The sequence below is a fragment of the Cotesia glomerata genome, linkage group LG1, assembly GCF_020080835.1.
Source record: "Cotesia glomerata isolate CgM1 linkage group LG1, MPM_Cglom_v2.3, whole genome shotgun sequence".
NCBI classification, from domain to species: Eukaryota; Metazoa; Arthropoda; class Insecta; order Hymenoptera; family Braconidae; genus Cotesia; species Cotesia glomerata.
The window spans coordinates 35,294,982-35,318,145 of record NC_058158.1 but is presented as its reverse complement, the minus strand read 5'-3'; the positions used below and the strand labels follow the sequence as shown (position 1 = coordinate 35,318,145).

The 23,164-nt window shown below is 24.2% G+C and overlaps 1 protein-coding gene and 1 long non-coding RNA gene across 12 annotated transcripts in view; both read left to right on the top strand.

The window, feature by feature from the left end:
- Positions 1-20,207, top strand: part of LOC123275262 (serine/threonine-protein phosphatase 2B catalytic subunit 3-like) — a 157,747-nt gene extending 137,540 nt beyond the window's left edge. For 3 of the 11 annotated variants that reach the window (XM_044743258.1, XM_044743257.1, XM_044743259.1), the window contains 5 exons: positions 3,907-3,939; positions 16,781-16,865; positions 17,844-17,941; positions 18,136-18,355; positions 20,056-20,207. In XM_044743258.1, the coding sequence (XP_044599193.1) occupies positions 3,907-3,939; positions 16,781-16,865; positions 17,844-17,941; positions 18,136-18,332 (413 nt within the window). In that variant the 3' untranslated portion in view covers positions 18,333-18,355; positions 20,056-20,207. Of the gene's footprint in view, positions 1-736; positions 886-3,906; positions 3,940-16,780; positions 16,866-17,843; positions 17,942-18,135; positions 18,356-20,055 lie in introns of those variants that run through there. The other 8 variants (XM_044743261.1, XM_044743260.1, XM_044743265.1 and 5 more) reach the window with 5 other exon arrangements.
- On the top strand, positions 9,307-10,905 carry LOC123275267. Its single transcript, XR_006511653.1, has 2 exons — positions 9,307-9,553; positions 10,370-10,905. It is a non-coding gene; the product is annotated as an uncharacterized LOC123275267 (long non-coding RNA).
- Positions 20,208-23,164: the final 2,957 nt, after the last annotated feature.

Sequence of the window (23,164 nt, the reverse complement as noted above, 5' to 3'; positions counted from 1 at the left end):
TTATTCTATATACATTAAGCCACACCTTCCATCTTACGGCAAGCATTTTTACAAATATAAATAATGCTGTGAAGCGGGAAAGAATAGGAGTTACGGTAATTATTACGTGAAGCGTTCCACATTCACGTAACAGGATATTGGTAGGAAAGGATTGAGAAAGGAATGTGGAGAGGATCATCTTAATGTGAGTTTATAGAATATGCGAGAAAAAATTATTAGATAGCTCGGACTGGGATTCGAACCCAGAACCTTCCGAAGACATGTCGGCTACTCTACCATTTGAGCTATCCGGGCTATACTAAATTTCCTATCGCTTATTTTATATACATTAATTTTAAGGTTAAGGAACTCTTGCGGTGTTTTCAAGTATACCGGTAATTCAGAGTGCTATATATTTATTAGTCAATTAAATATTAATGAGTAAATTTATCGGAAATTTCCTCAAAAATTTTATTAATTAATTTAAAAATTAATTTTAAGATACATAACAAAAGTATTTTTTCGTATAATTTTTTTATAGACATTCTTTATACTAGGAGGGTATTTCGATTTCCTTAATGGTTGCCAGCACTGTGAAAACTAACCTCCGATAAATTTCGACGTGAGGCTCGACGAATTCCCTATATAAAAATTTCCACCCTCATTATTAATAAAAAATATATAATTAAGTCAGAAAAAAAAATATTCTAAAACCATAATAATTGTCTTTTTCCATATTATCCGCTGGTACGGACAGATGGTAAGAAAACGTCAATCGACTGTACCTTTATATCATTATCATATATAAGTATATATACATCAATCACCTCACAATCCATTACATTAACATTAACATTAATAAATCGCTTAATCAATCATAATCATAAATAATAAGTCACAGACATAAAAAATAATAATTTACATTATCGCCTTTATTTTAACATTATTATTTATAAACCACATAAATATATATACTTGCTATACCACAAAATTATGTACATACATTTGAGTCTAAAATTACCATAGACTTTCTTCGTATGCTACAATGCGCATAAAATCCATTTTTATGATTTATCTTTCTTTTATCACAAATTTTCTCCTTATTTATTTATTATCTCGTACACATATATTCTAAAACTATTTTTCTTTTTTATATTACATTATTAAAACATCCTCTGCAGATACTGGCTTAATTTCAACTTTATTATTTATTTTACTAAATTTACAATCAGCAATCTACAATACAAAACATATTTTTTTATCATTGTAAAAAAGCTTCGTACATAAAATCAAGCCTTATGCTCGACTGGATAAATAATTATTAAAACTTCTCTTATACTTCTCCTCCCTTTTCTTCTCTCTTCTCATCCTTGTAAAATACACTTGTAATAGCATCCAATTAAATTCCCGTAGCTTAGAACCATTTTATCATGCGTGTTCAATATTTATTATTGAATTTTTTATATATTTTATTTATGCATCGTTCATTTTAAAAATTATCCGACTGCAGTTCTATAAAATTTTTATTTTTATTTTATATTGTAAAACGAATATGTCCATACGACCTCCATTCCATTACATCTAAATATAAATTCACACTTCGAAGTGGAATACGATGATTAAGATGCTTATTAAATGCTAGGAAATATTCAAGGAAATGAGATATTTACATATATATTACTAGAGCATTCGCTCCATCGATTTTCATTTCGAAATTACCTTCTTGCAAGTCTTATTATTATTTTTTATATATTCTTAAGAAAGATTATTTATTGTCTCGATTTTTCCGCATTTCATTTTCAGTAATAACTACAATAATCTTTCTTGACATTAACAGTGCAAACCCTGGACCTTAATTTTTTTATTATTTATTTTATAAATGATAAATTTATTTCTATCGCTATTTTATAGATTTGAATGATGAATTTTTAAGTTTTTCTTAATAAAATACTTGGCGACAGTTCTTACTTTTGCATTTTACAGGAGGTTCAAGCGTTTTAATCTTTCATAAATATTCAAATTTTGCGGTGAGAAATTAAACTTCTTTGTGGAACAAATTTACTTTTAAATTATTTATTAATTCACTGGCTTTGTATCAAAAAATGAATATGAAAATAATTGCTTGAATTTTACAAGTCAATTTATAAAAATAAAAAAAAATAAAAAATAGAAAGTTCATTTTTTTGAGATTAATTTTCAAATTTGATGTTTATCCGATAAATTATTTTTAATTCTTAAAAAAAATAGTTTGGAAAAAATTTTTTTTGATTTTTTGAAGCTAAATTAATGAAAAACTAGCAACTTTGCAATCACTATAAAAAAAAATTCAATTTTGCTTAATTAAATACTGACTTTTGTTAAATTGCATTGTACTTTCTTAAATATTGACGTTTTTAAAGATATAAGCTCATCCCGATGTTACACTCATCAAGAGCTTTCATTTGAATACCCACATCAATTTTTCATATATATTTCATATAGACATATATATAATATTTATAAAATATATTAAAAATTGATATGGGTACTCAAATGAAAGGTCTAGATGAGTGTATTCTCGGAGTGAGCTTATATCTTTAAAAATGTCAATAGCTCTCAAGATACAAGGTCATTTCTTAATTATTGAGATTTTTTAAGATATAAACTCATCCCGATGTTATTCTCATCAAAGGCTTTCATTTGAGTACTCACATGCATTTTGATATATTTTTCATATATACATATATATAATCTATGTAAATATATAAAAATATATGTAAAATTGATGTGGGTACTCAAATGAAAGGTCTCGATGAGTGTAGCATCGGGATGAGCTTATATCTTCACAAATATCATCAGTTGACAAGATAGCAAAGTCAGTTCTCAATTATTGACATTATTTAAGATATAAGCTCATTCTGATGTTACACTCATTAAGAGTTTTCATTTTAGTACCCACATGTATTCTTAATATATTTTTCATATATTCATACATATAATAAATATAAATATATATATATATATATATATATATATATATATATATATGAAATATATGAAAAATTGATGTGGGTGTTGAAAGGAAAGGTCTCGATGAGTGTAATATCGAGATGAGCTTATATCTTCAAAAATATCATTAGTTGACAAGATAGCAAAGTCAGTTCTCAATTATTGACATTATTTAAGATATAAGCTCATTCCGATGTTACATTCATCAAGAGCTTTCATTTGAGTACCCACATCAATTTTTCATATATATTTCATATAAACATATATATAATATTTATAAAATATATGAAAAAAATTGATGTGGGTACTCAAATGAAAGGTCTCGATGAGTGGATTCTCGGGGTGAGCTTATATTTTTAAAAATGTCAATAGCTCTCAAGATACAAGGTCATTTCTTTATTATTGACATTTTTTAAGATATAAACTCATCCCAATGTTACTCTCATCAAGAGCTTTCATTTGATTACCCACATACATTTTGATATATTTTTCATATATTCATATATATAAATATATAAAATATATGAAAAATTGATGTGGGTACTCAAATGAAAGGTCTCGATGAGTGTATCATCGGGATGAGCTTATATCTTAAAAAATGTCAATAGTTTTCAAGATACGAAGTCAGTTCTTAATTATTGACATTCAGTTAGCAGTCATTAAAACGCACGAATCTTCTGTCTAATTATTCAAAAAAAAAATAAAATTTAGAAAACCGCGCCCGGAAAAATCGAGTAAAAAATAATTTTGACAAGAAAAGACCTCCAGATTTGCACTTTATTGTCTTTTATCGTACTCCTTCTTTATTATATTTGTGTCAATCACACTGGCCTTGGACTCCTCCTATATCGGCACGACACTATGCTACTACTACCTCTACTACTTCTACTACTACCACTCAAAACTCCGTTGATACGGGAAATCTCCAACCCCATAAAGTCGCCGCCAAAGTCGTTGTCCAAAAAAAAAATGGTAAGTCCGCTTGATGACTTACATGCAAAGTTAATAAAAAATTAACTCAGTACTTAACTTAACTAAAGGTCGTTTTGATAAAATTTAAATAAAAATTAGCTGCCGACTAATGAAACCTTTGATTGATTTTTTAAATAATTAAACAAAAAAAAAAAAATAAATCGCGACTAAAACGCGGAGTGTATTTAATTCGCGTGTTTACGTTTCGTGTCGTTGTCGCTATTTTATTTGCTGCTGGACCCGCTTTTTCATCGCTAATTCAACCATTAATTTAAAATCGTTTGTTTTTAGTTATTACAATTATTGTAACAAATCTATAAAAAATTTAGTTTGAAGTTTTTTAAAGTATTTGATCACGTATTTAATGTATTTATATTTGTTTCATAATTAAAATTCATCGTTGGCTTTTAAATATTAAATTCGTCGCCTAGAATAGTTGCAGATCACATATTTATAAACCAAAGTATTTTTATATTTATATTTATCATTTGCAATTCATACTATGCATTGTACTGTTAAATATTTTTATCGTTTAATTTCATACGTACATATTTTTTATTTTTTATTGGATGATATTATTTGGATACAAAAAAAAATAAAAAAATTTATAGTCGCTAGTATGTGAAAATAATAAAACAAACTTTTAAAATTATTTTGTTTTTTTATCACGATAAACTGCATAAATAATCTGATTTCCTCTGAATAAATCTACTGTTAAATAAATAATAATAATAATGAATATATATACATATATTAATGCATAATATATAGAATGAAAATGAAAATAATCGTTAGCCAGTAGCGCGACTTCGTCACGAACGTTTTCACACGTATGTTATACTCAGCATTGTTATTATTATTGTTGTTGTTGTTTTTACTGTGCATAATAATATCAACACACTGTTTATATTATCCTTTTTACATAATATTGCATACATATTAGAATTATTACATTCATAAATAAGGGAAAATTTCAATGTTCAAATATATATATTTTATACGTTAATCGCGTTCATTTTCAATCCTGGGTTTTAATTTATTAAATTTATTTTTTTTATTTTCGCATTATTATCATTGTTTTTTATTGATCGTGTGTAAAAAAAATTTTTGTGGCAAAGACGTTAAATTAAAATCTTTTTTTTTAATTAAAAAATTCCAAATTTTACTTAATAATTTTTTTATTAAAGTATTGATTTAAAATTTATATATTTAAAACTAGCAACAGTGCAGTCACTATGTGACTGCCGTGACTTGTGAACTATAGATAAATAAAATTTGCTTTATTAAATAATGAATTTTGTTAAATTGCACTGTATTTTCTTAAATATTGACGTTTTTGAAGATATAAGCTCATCCCTATGTTACACTCATCAAGAGCTTTCATTTGAGTACCCACATGCATTTTGATATATTTTTCATTTATACATATATATATATATATATATAAATATATATATATATATATATATATATATATAAATATATGAAAAATTGATGTGGGTACTCAAATGAAAGGTCTCGATGAGTGTAATATAGAGATGAGTTTATATCTTTAAAAATGTCATTGGTTCACAAGATAGCAAAGTCAGTTCTTAATTATTGACATTTCTTAAGATATAAGCTCATACCGATGTTACACTAATCAAGAGCTTTCATTTGAGTACCCACATGCATTTTTATATATTTTTCATATACACATATATAATATATATAAAATATATCAATATATGAAAAATTGATGTGAGTGCTCAAATGAAAGGTCTCGATGAGTAAAATATCGAGATGAGTTTATATCTTGAAAAATATCATTAGTTGACAAGATAGCAAAGTCAGTTCTTAATTATTAACATTTTTTGAGATATAAGCTCATCCCGATGTTACATTCATTAAGACCTTTCATTTGAGTACCCACATGCATTTTGATATAATTTTTATATCTACATATATATATATATATATATATATATATATATATATATATATATATATCTTAACCTATATATATATATATATATAACATATATATATAAATATATCAATATATGAAAAATTGATGTGGGTACTCAAATGAAAGGTCTCGATGAGAGTAACATCAGGATGAGCTTATATCTTCAAAAATATCATTCGTTGACAAGATAGCAAAGTCAGTTCTTAATTATTGACATTTTTTTAGATATAAGCTCATTTCGATGTTACACTCATTAAGAGCTTTCATTTGAGTACCCACATGCATTTTGATATATTTTTCATATATACATATATATTATATAAATATATGAAAAATTGATGTGAGTACTCAAATGAAAGGTCTCGATGAGAGTAACATCAGGATGAGCTTATATCTTTAAAAATGTCAATAGTTCACAAGATACAAGGACATTTCTTAATTATATAGATTATCTAAAAAACCAAATTTTGACTTTTTTAAGAAATTTAAAAATATTTAACTATTTTTTATGAAGAATTTATTTAATTTAAAAATATTTTAAAATCGTTAATATTAAAAAAAAAAATTATTTACTCTTAATAAATTTTTTTTTTGCTCAATTTAAATAAAAAAGAAAGAATTTTTTTTTTGACGCCTTTGCTACAAATTTTTTTCTTTTAAAAAAAATATATATAATGAATACAATTATATATATAAACCCAAATCGTTGGCACTGAACTGTGTCCACATAGCACGCGCAACATTAAAACCTCAACACGCTCACAAAAATTTCAAAGCAATCAAATAAAAAATGTATTACAAAAATAAAAATCTCCTCCCAAAAACACAAACAAAATTCGTGAGAAAAGTTACAGTACCACTAAATCAAAAAGTAGAATTAAATTTATTATAAAAGTTTTTGACTAACCCGTGTGTCGTGTTGTAAAGTTTGAATTTGATTTAATCTAACGCTTAACCGTTTGTGGTTTGATTAAAAATCTCAACAAGTGATTCACGATCAAAACCAGAAAAAATAAAATTAATCGGGTTATTTATTAAAGATTTAAATAAAAAAAAAAAAAAAAAAAAAAAAAAAAACAAATAATTTACGGCAAATAATTAGAGTAAATAAAAATAAATTCTAAAGCTGAAAAAATAGTATGAATTATATTTAATTAAAAAATAAGATGTACTTATAAATTCGATAAAACTAACGAGAGTTTTAAGCAGTACTGAATATGAAGATAAGAGACAAAACCCACGGGCATCGATCAACCCCTTTGAATCCCGGGTTAGTCCCCTCTCTAGTCGAGCAAGCGACGTCTCCAGCGTGCATCTAACCTCGTTGAGGCTATGCTATCATCCCTCCTTAACCTCCGCTATCTCTATCTCGATATGCCCGGGATACAATTCTCATCCCTACGCTATATACTTTTTATAAATTTAACTAAACTTAAATCAACCATCTATCTCTACCTATATCTATTCTGATAACTCCCGTGTAAAAAAAATCGTCTTAAAATTGTCTTAAAATTGTCGTTCGTTTAAGATCTTAAACGTGACACAAACCAAGACTATTTTAAGACTCTTTTAAGATGCCAAAAAAAATTTCGAGAGTAAATTTTTAGAAATTTGATTCTCGAATTTGTTATGAAAATTAATTTTTAGACTTTTTTTAGACGGTTTTACGACTTTCTAACCGCAACATTTTTGAATACGCTCTTCTTAAATTGAATTTAAAATTATTGAAAAATTATTATCGGAAAATTTTAAGACTTTTTTAAGATCATTTTGAGACTATTTTAAGACGCTCTATAATAATTTTCCGGAGTTGTCGCTGTGATATCATCTTAAAAAAGTCTGAAAATTTTTTAATGACTTTTTTAAGACTATTTTAAGATTTTTTAAAGACTATTTTAAGATTTTTTCAAGACTATTTCATGACGCTATAATAATTTTCTGGAGCTGTCGCTGTGATATCTTAAAATAGTCTTAAAATTTTTTTATCTTTTTTAAGATTTTTTAAGGACTATTTTATGATTTTTTCAAGACTTTTTTAAGATCCTTTCAAGACTATTTTAAGATTTTTTCAAAAATCTTTTAAGTCGGAGAAAAATCTTAAAATAGTCTTAAAAAAAATATAATAATAAATAAATAAAAAAATAATAAGGACTATTTTACGATTTTTTCAAGACTTTTTTAAGATCCTTTCAAGACTATTTTAAGATTTTTTCAAAAATCTTTTAAGTCGGAGAAAAATCTTAAAATAGTCTTAAAAAAAATCATAAAAAAATCATTAAAATTATTATAGAGCGCCTTTATGTAGTCTCATAATGATAAAAAAGTTTTAAAAAAAATTTTAGAGACCATTTTAAGATAAGCTAACAGCGACAGAGCCCCGGAACATTGAAACGGAGCATCTTAAAAAAGTCTTAAAATTGTCCGATAATAATTTTTCAACGATTTTAAATTCAATTTAAAAAGAGCGTAATCCAAAATATTGCAGTTAGAAAGTCATAAAATCGTCTACAAAATGTCTAAAAATTAATTTTCATAACAAATTCGAGAACCAAATTTCTAAAAATTTGCTCTCGAAATTTATTTTTGGCGTCTTAAAAGAGTCTTGGTTTGTGTCACGTTTAAGATCTTAAACGAACGACAATTTTAAGACGATTTTTTTTACACGGGCTATAACTGGAACTAAAACTATAACTATATTTTTTATCTACCTGTATATAAATGAAAGTTTAAAGCCGCCCTTAAAAAATTTTAAATAATATCTAAACGTCATCTCCACTTCCTAGCCTCCAGCCTTTTTTTTTTAATTTATATCCCCAACTATTATTCAAATCCGGAAACAATCGTAACAAGCCTCTTGAGCAGTTATTTTTTCCACATCAGCTTTTTTCACACTCATCTTTCATTATTTTTTCTCTCATTTTATATATTATAGTTTTTTTTCTTTTTTTTAACACAGAAAAGTTATGAAAATTAATAATTATGTTGCGATATTTTATTAATTAAATTTAATGGCAGGGAATGTACACCGAGTTTATTGTGATATGTTAATTAATAATTTGATATTCTGACACGAGTCTATTATTGAAGTAACAGTTAATTAAAAAGGTACACATGTGTGTATTTTTGCTTTGTAATAATTTGATACAATATAATTTAATATAACTTTTCTGTGCGATGTATTATAATCCAACTGCATGCCACATAGTACCCTGATTAATTCTACGTAAGATTAGTTTGTTAAATTAAAATATACATTTGGGTTTGTCATTTTTGAGCTATCATTCCCTGAATTGTGAAAAATTGTTATTAATATTTTTATATTAACTTTGACAGATTTAATTACAAAGTATAATTAGTTAATTAACATTTTTTTAATTTAGTTTCAGTTTTTTGCGCTCAAACTTTTATTAAAACTTTTGTTTACTTCTTGGAAATTTTTTAATTACAATCACCGGGTGCCAATTACAAGACCTCAATCATGAGAAAATTCAACTTATATGCTGCAATTTTTTTTTTTTTTTTAATTTTGTACCGTCTATTTAAACAATCCGACAAGAAATTGCGGTTTAATTGGTCTTTGTTTAATTTTTATTGACTATCAAAGCTTAAAATCGGTAAATAAAGTCATATGTTCGATGGTCGCCATTTTTCTGCCAGAAGCGCTAAGTAAAACAAGCGGCAAATTTAAATTCTTTTTTATAAATACACGGAAAAAAGTAAACTGTAAAATTCACTTGGATTACGGTTAATTTTTATAGTTTCAAACAGTACAGCGGACATCGGGACGGCACAAATGTAAATATTACAAAATTTAATGTAGAAAGTGTAAAAGCCACAATTTATAATTTAATATCGAAAATGTGATTAGTAGCTGTCACTATAGTAAATAACGACTCTCTCATCTTAAAAACAGTAAAAATTGCCGTTTCAATATATAGTCTATACTATGACGAGAAGAGGAAGGTATCACACTCGGAGAATTTAGCATTTAAAACAGTAAAAATTCTACTCTTAAAATATATATTTTACCAGTTCAAGAAAATCAATAATTATAGTGTGATTTTGAGCGTTGCGTTTAAAATTTTCCATTTTACTTTGTAAATATTGACTTGCTTGTATAGAAATTTAGTAACTGTCGTTTATATTTTTTACATACCATGCGATCATTTTTTAGGTACGAAATGATAATTATCAAAGTCAAAATTCTTAATTATTATATTTTAATATTTTCGACTTTCACATTTCGAATATTACTCTTGAAATAGTATTTTCTTTTATGTAAATAATAAATTATAGCATTTAAATGATAAATATTATAAAGTGATTGTTAAAATCACGAATTTACCATTTGAAATGAAAATTTTTCCAGTTGATCATTACTTATTATAAATCGACTATTATTTATTACAGTTTACTTTTCTTCGTATACAAAAAACTTATGGTCTAATTGGTTTTTATTTAATTTTTATTGCCAGCGTGAAGTAAAAAAAGCGGCAAATTTAAATTGTTTTTGATAAATAATGATCTTTTTCCCTCATAAATTTTCGATGGAAGTTTTCTTGTAATAATAAAGATATTGGGAACAAAAATGATAGACCCTATTGTATATAAGAGTATATATATATAAATTTATTACGAGAGCTAACGTAACCCGACGTGTCACTTTTGATTTAAGAAATTTACTTTGAGCACGAAGAGAAAAATCCCGTAGAGAATACACACAATTTTTCATATTATATATTATACAATATAATATCTCTTGATATATAATTCGAGTACTGTAGTTTGCTATTCTTTACTTAACAACGTCGAGGGTCATATACTTCTTCGAAGTATCTTATATTATATTTTATCCATATTTTATTTCATTACTTTTCCACTTGTCGAGTTTACCGTAAAATAATAGTACCCTCGACAAGAAAAATTTCTACTTACATATATGGAACTTTTTACCTTAAACTTTATCAGCAAATGCTCCACTACGTGACAAGTTACTTCATGATCCTCGACGTTTTTTTTTTAAACTTTATTAATCTAATTTTTCTCTTTTGAGAGTTTCTTTTCTTTTACAGGAAGCTTCTCTATACGTATATATATTTATGCACAAATATATATTTATTTAATTCATTGTTAACCAGTAATTTATTATCAGATATTTACTAAATACCTTCATTAGAAATAATTTTTTTTTTTTTACTAACTTAATTAATTTTTTTTGTAAGTTAACATTTTAATAATTAATGATTAAATGTCTCTATTTTTTTTATTTATTTGATATTGCAATTAAAATTTTCAAAGTAATTAATTTTAAAATATATTGCAGTCAATAAAAATTGGTAAATTGATTTTATTACATTTTACCAATTAATTTTATTCTTTTAATTAGAATTTTATTATGGTTATTACTAGCAACCTTGCCGTGACTTGTGAACTATAAATAAATAAAATTTTGCTTTATAAAACAATGAATTTTGTTAAATTGTACTGTAATTTCTTAAATATTGACGTTTTTAAAGATATAAGCTCATCCTGATGTTACACTCATCAAGAGCTTTAATTTGAGTACCCACATGCATTTTGATATATTTTTCATATATACATATATATAAAATATATAAATGTATGAAAAATTGATGTGGGTACTCAAATAAAAGGTCTCGATGAGTGTAATGTCGGTTCGAGCTTATATCTTTAAAAATGTCAATAGTTCAAAGATACAAGGTCAGTTCTTAATTATTAACATTTTTTAAGATATAAGTTCGTCTCGATGTTACATTCATCAAGAGCTTTCATTTGAGTACCCACATGCAATTTGATATATTTTTCATATATACATATATATAATATATATAAATATATGGAAAATTTATGTGGATGCTCAAATGAAAGGTCTCGATGAATATAATATCGAGATGAGCTTATAACTTCAAAAATATCATTAGCTGACAAGTTAGCAAAGTCAGTTCTTAATTATTGACATTTTTTAAGATATAAGCTCATCCTGATGTTACAATCATCAAGAGCTTTAATTTGAGTACCCACGTGCATTTTCATATATTTTTCATATATACATATATATAAAATATATAAATATATGAAAAATTGATGTGGGTACTCAAATGAAAGGTCTCGATGAGTGTAATGTCAGGTCGAGCTTATAACTTCAAAAATATCATTAGCTGACAAGTTAGCAAAGTCAGTTCTTAATTATTGACATTTTTTAAGATATAAGCTCATCCCGATGTTACACTCATCGAGATCTTTCATTTGAGTACCTACATCAATTTTTCATATATTTTTCATATATACATATATAAAATATATAAATATATAAAAAATTGATGTGGGTGCTCAAATGAAAGGTCTCGGTGAGTATAATATCGAGATGAGCTTATATTTTTAAAAATATCATTAATTGACAAGATAGCAAGGTCAATTCTTAATTATTGACATTTTTTAAGATATAAGCTCATCCCGATGTTATACTCATCAAGAGCTTTCATTTGAGTACCCACATGCATTTTGATATATTTCTTATATATACATATATATAAAATATATAAATATATAAAAAATTGATGTGGGTGCTCAAATGAAAGGTCTCGATGAGTGTAACATCGGGATGAGCTTATATCTTTAAAAATGTCAATAGTTCACAAGATACAAGGTCATTTCTTCAAGTTCATCCCGGAGACAAAATTTTCCCTATTCTCTTAATAGTATTGATTATTATTATTAAAAAAAAATTGAATAAATTTTTTAAAAATGGAGACTTAATCATAAAGTAGAATTGTTTAATAATATTTAAAAAAAAATTTTTTTAAACAAATTAGCAGCTGTTAAAAATATAAAATAATAAATTAATAGCACTAGCTTGAGAATGCAATTACTTATGCTGTGCACATATTTTTTTTGTCTGTTCTATGTGTTGTTTTATTTCCACACTTCTACCTCGCTATAACTACTGATTATTCGTCGCTGAAAAACTACATCACGTTTCGCCACGACCATCACCCTTTAATTAAACAATTTATTGTTAAATATGTATATATAAATATATAAAAAAAAAAAAAAAAAAAAATGGGTGAATTGGTGCTGGTCTCACATTGTTGGTACTTCTGTCCTTTAAATCACGACTTGCCGTTGACGTTGCCATCCACCGCCGCTAACTGTACGTTATTACACCTTGTAACGTGGTCCAATGGTTTACCCAACGTGCTCCAAATCGAATATCACCCCAATAATTACCGCGTACGGTGAGTTTTTGTTATTATTTATTTTCTCCATAATTAAATATTAATAATTATAAATTATAATACAATAATACAATATTATCATTATCAATAAATGTTATTTATTCAACGGCTAATATTCCATTAATTTATACAATAGTTACTTTCATCAATTTTAATTTCCAATAATTATCATTTTTTTTTTCCATCAAATAATAATAATTAATTTTTGTAATTATTTAATGAGAATATTTGCCAGTAAAAGCCCGGTAAAAAAATTAGTTTCAATTTATAAGATAATTAATTTAATTAATTTTTATTATTTCAAATAAAAATACATTAATTATTAATTTGGTAATTAATTACAAGTGTGGTCCAACATTTTTTAATTTTTTTTTTATTCTTTTTTTTTACGGCGTTTTTAGGCTAAAAAAAGTCGTGAAAGAAAAAAATAAAGATTTCGATAATTTTTTGCCTTCAAAAGTTGGAAAAAAATTTTGGATAAAATTTCTATTTTATTTTTTTTTTAAAGTAAATAAAAAAAAACCGAACAATTTAAAAAAAAAAAAAGTTGAATATCACAATTTTCTAAAAAGTTTTTTGGAAAATTTGTTAAAATTGTGATAAATAATTTTTTTTTAAATTGTACATTTTTTTGTTTTTTTCAAAAAAAAAAAAAATATCAATTGAATCAAATAGAAATTTCGTTTAAAAAAATAAAAATGGTGGATTCTACTTGTAAATAATTACCATTAATTTAAGTAATTATTACCATAAAAATATTTACCATTAAATTAAAAATTGAAAAAAAAAATCCTTAAAAAAATTAAAATAAAAAAACAAAATTCGATAAAAAAAATTTTTTTTTAGACACAAGTAGTTGAGCATGAAAAAAAGCACGGAGAATGCATAACTATTGTAGACTAGCAAGCAGTTGTAAAAATAATGAATTTTTATATAAAAATAAAAAAAATAAAATTCATTTATTTTTTTACAAAAAAAAATTGTAAAAGTTTAATTAAAACAACAACGTACCGTGCGGTTTACACTAAATATTGACGTTGAATTCTTTATCGAACAGAAGTTTGTTATTTTGTCAGTTTCAATTATTTTTATTTTAAATATTTAAATAGTTTATTTTTCCAATTAAAGTATATTTAGTTTTATTTACACTAGTATGCAGTATGCGTGACGGGTTATTGATTATCATTGAATGTTGAGTGAGAGCATTACGGATATCGAGTTTCCTCGTTAATGAGATACGACAATTTAGGGCATGATCGTCCGGAATTCCCTTTACTTCCCATTTAATTCTGGCAGCCAGCAGCCAGTAGTCCAAACTACCATTAATATTATTATTATTATAATTATTTTTTTTATTATAAATAGCGATTGAGTTTTCCTGCCCTCACATGTCCTCAACTCACTTCCGATTGAGTTTGTTTTATAAATAATAAATAACATTTATTTTGTTTATTTTTCCGAAACTCCTTTTTCCCATGAATTGTAATTTCTGCCCTGTAATTACAGGCTTGGTCGTTAAATAGAATAAATCTTCGGAAATCTTCCGGTTGTTTGATATAGGAAATTTTTGGTAATTATTTACAATGGGTCAATCCCATTTTGGGCCATAACTAGTTGAAAAATTGACATTTTCAAATTTTTATTTTGATTCTGCTTGTTTTTACGGCAAATTTATGATAAAAAATGTCGTGAAAGAAAAAATTAAAGATTTTGATAGCTTTTTTGAATTCAAAAGTTGGGAAAAATTTTGGCTCTCATGTTTTTGGATAAAATTTCTATTTTATCTTTTTTTGATGTTTTTCATATATTTTTTTTCTTGAAAAGTACATAAAAAAAACGAACAATTTAAAAAAAAATGTTGAATATCACAATTACAAATTTTATTTATATTTGAAAATTTATAAATTTTTTTTTAAATTTGTAAAATTTGTTAAAATTGTGATAATCATTTTTTTTTTAATTTGTTCATTTTTCAAAAAAAAATATGTCGATAGAATTAAATAGAAATTTCGTTAAAAAAAATGAAAGTAAAATGGTTGACCCCACTTGTAAATATTTACCGAATTTGGTAATCATTTACAAATGGATCAACCCCATTTTGGGCCATAACTAGGTGAAAAATTAACATTTTCAAATTTTTCTTTTGATTCAGCTTGTTTATACGGCGAGTTCATTAAAAAAAATATTGAGAAAGAAGAAAATAAAGATTTCGATAGCTTTTTTTTGCCTTAAAAAGTTGGAAAAAATTTTGGCTTTCATGTTTTTGGATAAAATTTCTGTTTTATCTTTTTTTGATATATTTTTTTTTGAACAGTACATAAAAAAAAACGAACAATTAAAAAAAAAAGTTGAATATCACAATTTTATAAAAAATTTATAAATTTTTTTGAAAGTTTGTAAAATTGATTAAAATTGTAATAATCAACTTTTTTTTTTAAATTGCTCATTTTTTTATGTATTTTTCAGAAAAAAATATTTTAATAAAATTAAATAGAAATTTTGTTAAAAAAAAATTAAAATTGAAATGGTCAACCTCATTTTGGGACATAACTTAATGAAAAATTAATATTTTCAATTTTTTTTTATTCTGCCTAATTTTATGGCGCATTTATGATAAAAAATGTGAAAGAAAAAAATATTTCGATAACTTTTTTGTCTTCAAAAGTCGAAAAAAATTTTGGCTCATATTTTTGGATAAAATTTCTATTTTAAATTTTTTTGACGTTTTTGGTATATTTTTTTTTTTTTGAAAAATAAATAAAAAAATGAACAATTAAAAAAAAATCAAATATCACAATTTCCTAAAAAATGTATAAATTTTTTTGAAAATTAGTAAAATTTGTTAAAATTGTAATAATCAACTTTGTTTTTTTTTAATTGTTCAATTTTTTATTTATTTTTGAAAAAAAAATATATCAATAAAATCAAATTGAAATTTCGTTCAAAAAAATGAAAATTGAAATGACCCTACTTGTAAATATTTACAAAATTTTTACTTAAAATAAAACAAAAAAAAATTTCATTCGCAAAAAATAGATACTGAAAATAAAAAATCGGAAAGCGCTAAAATATTTACAGTTTATATAAAAAAAAAAAAAAATTACCCTGAATTGCATGCGCATGTTATGTATAATGCATTTGTCAAACACTCAGCGAGTGCAGCTTTTAAAGCACGCAATAATATAAATATAAATAATATATAAAATTTATTTACACGCGCCGAATAACGCAACTCGTGTTTTTTTTACTATAAATATTGTTATTATTATTACTTTTTTTTTATTCTCTAATAATAATTTATTTTTCACGCTAAAAAATTATTCAGCCGTTTGAATTTAATTACTGATAAATATTGTTTAATTGTCTATTGAGCGTCGAGAGTGTTAATAACGACAAAATACTGTATAATATTACTGAGGAAAATTTATCATTATTTAAAATTAATATATAATACATAAATAATTAATTTGAGTGTATTATTATGAGGAAAAATCGTTACTTCGATATGCGGTTTATTTTTTGCATTGTAATTTAATTAAGCGGATAAATTTTCCTTGTATTATTAGATAATTTTTTTTTCAATTATTGGAAAATACTTTTTTTATTGCGGTTTACTCATTATTTTTTTGTGGTTTAGGTGCAGCAGCAAATTTACGCAAGGAAGTCATCAGAAACAAGATCAGGGCGATTGGAAAAATGGCACGAGTATTTTCCGTCCTCAGGTAAATTAATAGAAAAAAAAACTAATTATTCACAAGTGTAGTCCATCCTATTTTTGGCCATATCTAGGTGGAAAATTAAAATTAAAAAAATTTTTTTTATTCGGCTTGTTTTTAAGGCGCATTTATGATGAAAAATGTCGTGGAAAAAAAAAATAAAGATTTCGATAATTTTTTTACCTTCAAAAGTTGGAAAAAATTTTGGCTCTCATGTTTTTGGATAAAATTTCTATTTTATTTTTTTTGAAATATTTTTTTTGAAAAGTCCATAAAAAAACGAACAATTGTTAAATAAATTTAAAAAAAAAAGTTGAATTTCACAATTTTCTAAAAAATTTATAAATTTTTTTGAAAATTTGTTAAAATTTTTGTAATCAACTATTTTTTTTTTTTTAAGTATTTTTCAAAAAAAAATTTTGGCTCTCATGTTTTCGATAAAATTTCTATTTTATTTTTTTTTATATATTTTTTTTGAAGTCCATAAAAAAATGAACAATTGTTAAATAAATTTTTAAAAAAAGTTGAATTTCACAATTTTCTAAAAAATTTATAAATTTTTTTGAAAATTTGTTAAAATTTTTGTAATCAACTATTTTTTTTTTTTTTTAAGTATTTTTCAAAAAAAAATTTTGGCTCTCATGTTTTGGATAAAATTTCTATTTTATTTTTTTTTGATATATTTTTTTTGAAGTCCATAAAAAAATGAACAATTGTTAAATAAATTAAAAAAAAATGTTGAATTTCACAATTTTCTAAAAAATTTATAAATTATTTTGAAAATTTGTAAAATTTTTTAAAATTGTGGTAATCAACTTTTTTTTTATTGTTCATTTTTCAAAAAAAAAATTATCAAAATTTTAAAAAAAAGAATTTCATTCAAAAAAATGAAAATTAAAATTGTGGACCCGACTTGTAAATAATTACCAAAAAAAATTTTTATTTTTTTTTTTAATAAAAAATATTAATAATAAAATTTTTCAGAGAGGAGAGCGAGAGTGTCTTGCAGTTGAAAGGACTCACGCCTACGGGTGCCCTTCCTTTGGGAGCACTGTCCGGCGGCAAGATGTCTCTAAAAAACGGTGAGCTAAAAAATAAAATTAAATGGAAAAGGGATGTTAAGATAGTCTGGACAATTTACCTAGACTGAAGACACAGTGTGTGTGGGTGTGTGGGTGATAAGGGTATTAGAGTTGGAGTATTGATAAAGAAATGGAGGTGTGGATGTGAAAGAGATAGAGCAGACAGTAAAAATAAATGTTAAAATGTTTTACAGCGCTCCAAGGATTCTCACCGAACCACAAAATCACGTCGTTCGCCGAAGCCAAGGGTCTTGACGCTATTAACGAGCGAATGCCGCCGCGAAAAAACGCACCACCTACGCCGGTAAATGAGGAAAAGCCGGTGATAAAACCTGCCGCTGCGGCTACTGGAGAAAAGCAAGAACAGTGTACACCTCCGCCTCACTCGTGAATCTCATAAACGTCTTGTTTGAGGTTGATTTTATTTATTTATTTATTTATTATTTAATTTCAATGCCAAGGCAGTATAGCCAGATGGCAAAAGTATACAAAAGAGTTACAATAAAAATATACGTATGACTAATGAAAATATAAAATTTCAAAAATATTAGATATTAAGAATTGATCGTTTTTCTTTACTTTACTTTGGAATACAATTATGACAAATACAAGAAAAAAAATAAATTTGAGTATAAAAATTGAGCACTAAAAATTTAAGAGTTTAACTCAGTGGTACAAATTATACAAATTATAGAAGATGATAATCTGAGATGATCTAGAACGATAAACTCATGTAACAGAAATTTGTAAATGAATATCAAAGGTTTGAAAATTAGGATTCATTGTGTTCTTTAAAAGTTTGAAATTAAAATTCATTATCTCGTTCACGTTTCATGAAAAATTCAAAAGTACTAGTTTTAAAAGAATTTAAGCTAAGTGAATTTGTGACTTCAAATGGTAATTCCCTCCAAATTCGGATTTTATTTTTTATTATTTTATTGGAAATTTGTTTGTTGGTTTGATGGACAAATTATTTTTTTTTTTAACTAATTATTTTAATTAATAAAATTATCATAAATATTTTGTGTTAATGATGTCGAAAAAACGTATTAAAATTTTTTTTTTAAATTAGCAAGGTATAAATTTTTTATAAAAAATTTTTTTTTAATCTAGATTTTTATAAATGTTTTTTTCTTTAATTTTCATATTTCGGCGTCTCAATTTTTTTTTTTAACAATTTTTAGAGCCAGAATTTTAAAATGTTCAATTTTTAAATCAGAAAGTTAGAAAATAAAATAAAAAATTTTTCTAATTTAAAATAATTAAAAATTTGTAATAAAAAATTAATTTAAAATTTAAAGTAAAATTTTTATGAATTTTCTTTTAATTTTTACGTTTTGGTGTCTCAATTTTTTTTTTTACTGTCAATTTTTATAGCCAGAACTTTAAAACGTTTAATTTTTAAAGCATAAAGTTAGAAAATGAAAAAAAAAAAAATTTTTTTATGTAAAATAATTGAAAATTTGTAATGAAAAATTAATTCAAACTTTGAAGTAAAATTTATATTAATGTTTTTTTTTTAATTTTTGTTTTGTTGTCTTAATTTTTTTTGTCAATTTTTCTAGCCAGAAATTTAATATTTAAAATAATTAAAAATGAAATATTTTTAATATCCACTTTTTGGCTTTAATAATTTTTTTTTCAAAGCTAAATTAAAAAAAAAATTTATTTATCATTTTTTCCCATAAATTTCTACATTTTTAAAGTGATTAAAGCAAAAAAAATATTTTATTCGCTCTTTTGGAATTAATAACGCAATTTAATAATCAAAAAAAATTTTTTTACAGAAAATAATTAATTATCTCAATAATACTATATTTCTTGCAATTAAATAAAAAAACTAATGTCAATAAACAAATTTCAGAATTTGACTTTAAGAATATTTTTTTCAAAGCTAAATTTAAAAAAAAAATTTATTTATCATTTTTTCCAATAAATTTCTACATTTTTAAAGTGATTAAAGCAAAAAAAATATTTTATTCGCTATTTTGGAATTAATAACGCAAATTAATAATTTAAAAAAAAAAAATTTATTTATAAAAAATAATTATTTTAAAATACTTTGTATTTCTTGCAATTAATTAAAAAAACTAATATAAATAAATGAATTTCAGGTGACAACTATGAGTCTCAACTTCTGGTCGCCTTGAAACACCACCAATGTTACATTGCTCGTCTCCCCAAATAAAAATTAGACATAGCCGTTGCATCGAGTCAAATCAGATATTACCAAGAGTAAAGAGGAAACCTTGAGAAAAATAAAAAACCACAAAAAAATATAAAAATAAAAAAGAAGAAAAGAATGAATAAGGATACGCGACATCTCATCACCGACTCGTATACTTAATACGCAACAATATATATATATCCATACATACATTTTTAAATACATACATAATACAACTATAAATATAAAAATATATCTATATATACTAACATTCATATATATAGATATGTATATATATATATATATATATATATATATATATATATATATATATATATATATATATATATATATATAATGTCAAGGTGAATAATATATAATATGTTAGACGAATATACGAGAATGTAAAATACGGTTTTAAAATGTACATATAAAACTGCATAATTCTTTCACGCGTGCGTGGAGAAAAAGTTTTGTAAAGAGCATCGAGCTGGCGAACAACGCCCACCTCAATATACTTATTTAAATGAATACAGGTGTTCATTTTCATCAATTTTTTTTAATAATAATTTTTTTATAAAAAAAAATTCTTACTGCAATTAATAATAATTAAATGAAAAAATAAATTTTATGTAAGTCGATAAATATTTGGACTAATTAATCAGCGGATTAATGGAACGTTACATGCAATGTTTTGCGTATGTACATTTTGGAACATCAATAGACATTCTCGTATATCGTGTTACGTCCCTCGAAATATGTACACGATACACTTACACATACAGCACACGCCCACGAAGGTAAACGCGAGTATCAGCGACAGTAGTGTGTATGGTTTTAATGAAAATGAGTAAGAAGTTTAAATATTAATCAATGATTGCACACCGCTTTAATGGCAGCTGGTCTGCCAAAGGGTGACGGATTTTTTGTTCCTACTTCTGCTTTCTGAGGAGTTGTTATTATTATTTACTTTATTGTTCAATATCTATGTGTATTGCGGTGGTTCTTATTTTTATTATTTTTTGGTATTTTTTGAGCTTACACCAATAGAAGGATTTATTAACTATTAATAATTTGATTTATTAAATTTTAATAAATATTTTTTAACATTCAATAAATATTTATTTGGGAGAAAAGTACATTTATTAATAGTTAATAATTATTTATTAATAGTTAACAAATATTTATTAACAGTTAATAAATATTTTGTTGAGTGAATTTATTTCGCTTGCAATGTCATATGATATGAAGATTGCTTATAAACAAAAATCACCTTTATAAATTATTTGCATTCAATATATTACATTATAATAACGTTTATTGTAAAATACCAAATTCTACCTCAGCTCATAATTATCTTTTATATTTTTAAATATTAAAAACGTTAATTTATTTAGTGAATTTAATTATTATCATTTATTCCAGCTGTAGGGATTTGAAAAGGGTAAAAAGAATTGCAATTTTTGCTTTTTATTTTAAATAAATATTTGCTAACAGTTAACAAATATTTATTAACATTTAATAAATCCTATGATTTTAAAAATTCATTTATTAACTATTAATAATTTAAATTTTTTCAAGACAATTATTAAATTTTAATAAATATTTTTTAACATTCAATAAATATTTATTTGGGAGGAAAGTACATTTATGAATAGTTAATAAGTATTTATTAATAGTTGACAAATATTTATTAACAGTTATTAAATTGCACTTAATAAATTACTTATTAACTATTAATAAATATTTGTTAACTAATAACAAATATTTATTAACATCTAATAAATCCTATGATGTTAAAAAATCATTTATTAACTATTAATAATTTAATTTATTTGAAAACAATTATTTGATTTATTAAATTCTAATAAATATTTTTTAATATTCAATAAATATTTATTTATGAAGAAAGTACATTTATTAATCGTTAATAAGTATTTATTAAGGAGATCCTTTCGCCATCAATGTTAAATAAAAAAAAAATAGATCATGCATAAAATTAATCTTTATCTAATAGTTAAAGTCCTTATGTATCTCTAGTGAAGTTTAATTTATACTTCACCGAGCAAATTTTTGAAAAAAAAATTTCTAAAATTGTTAGTATTTTTTCCGAGTCTTACGAGAAAGTCAGACCTTAACAACTTTCTCGAATTATGGCATTAACCACCGATTAGATGGGGTAAAAAAAAACTCAAAATAAGGTTTTCGAAATATTCAGGTTTGATTTTTTCCAATAAAATATATAGGTTGCCGTGGAATTTATGGAGAAATTATGATTGTAAAATCACAGAAAATTTTTAAGTAACCTACACTGATAGAAGGATTTGTTTATAGTTAAAAATATTTGTTAATATTTAACAAATCATTTATTAGAGACCACTTTTTAGTCCTTAACAAATATTTGTTAGTATTTAAAAAGATTTATTAATATTTAATAAATGAATATCTGATTTATTAAATACAAACAAATCATTTTAAATACTAAGAAATATTTGTTTGATACTAAAAAATGGTCTCTAATAAATGATTTGTTAACTATTAACAAATATTTCTATAATACAAATAAATCCTTCTATCAGTGTACATTTAAATGGCATCAGAACATTTGGCAACGTTGTGTAGCGCGCGAGCTTCAGACCATTCAATAAATTCAAACTAAACTTTATTGCGCTTATGTTTTTCATACATACTTATTAGTTAATTTATTGTTAAAAAATTTTCATAATTCATAATTGAAAAGTAAAGCAATAATTAAAAAATACTAGCATTCTTGCCATGAGATATTAGAATGTTATGGTTTTGTGACTAAACATTTTTAATTAATTTATTTATTTACATTGACTGCAAAAAGTTAAACATAGTTAAGGTTACATTGTGCAAAAAAAAATGTAAACAACCGAAATAAAGCGTTGCCAAATCACGGACTGGTTACTAACAGCTGATTTACAAGAGTCAAATTAATTTTTGTATTTAACTATTTTTTTTTTAATTTTCAAAATTTCAACGATTAATGCCTCATATACTATTTATTTTTTAATTTTAGGAATTTTTATGGG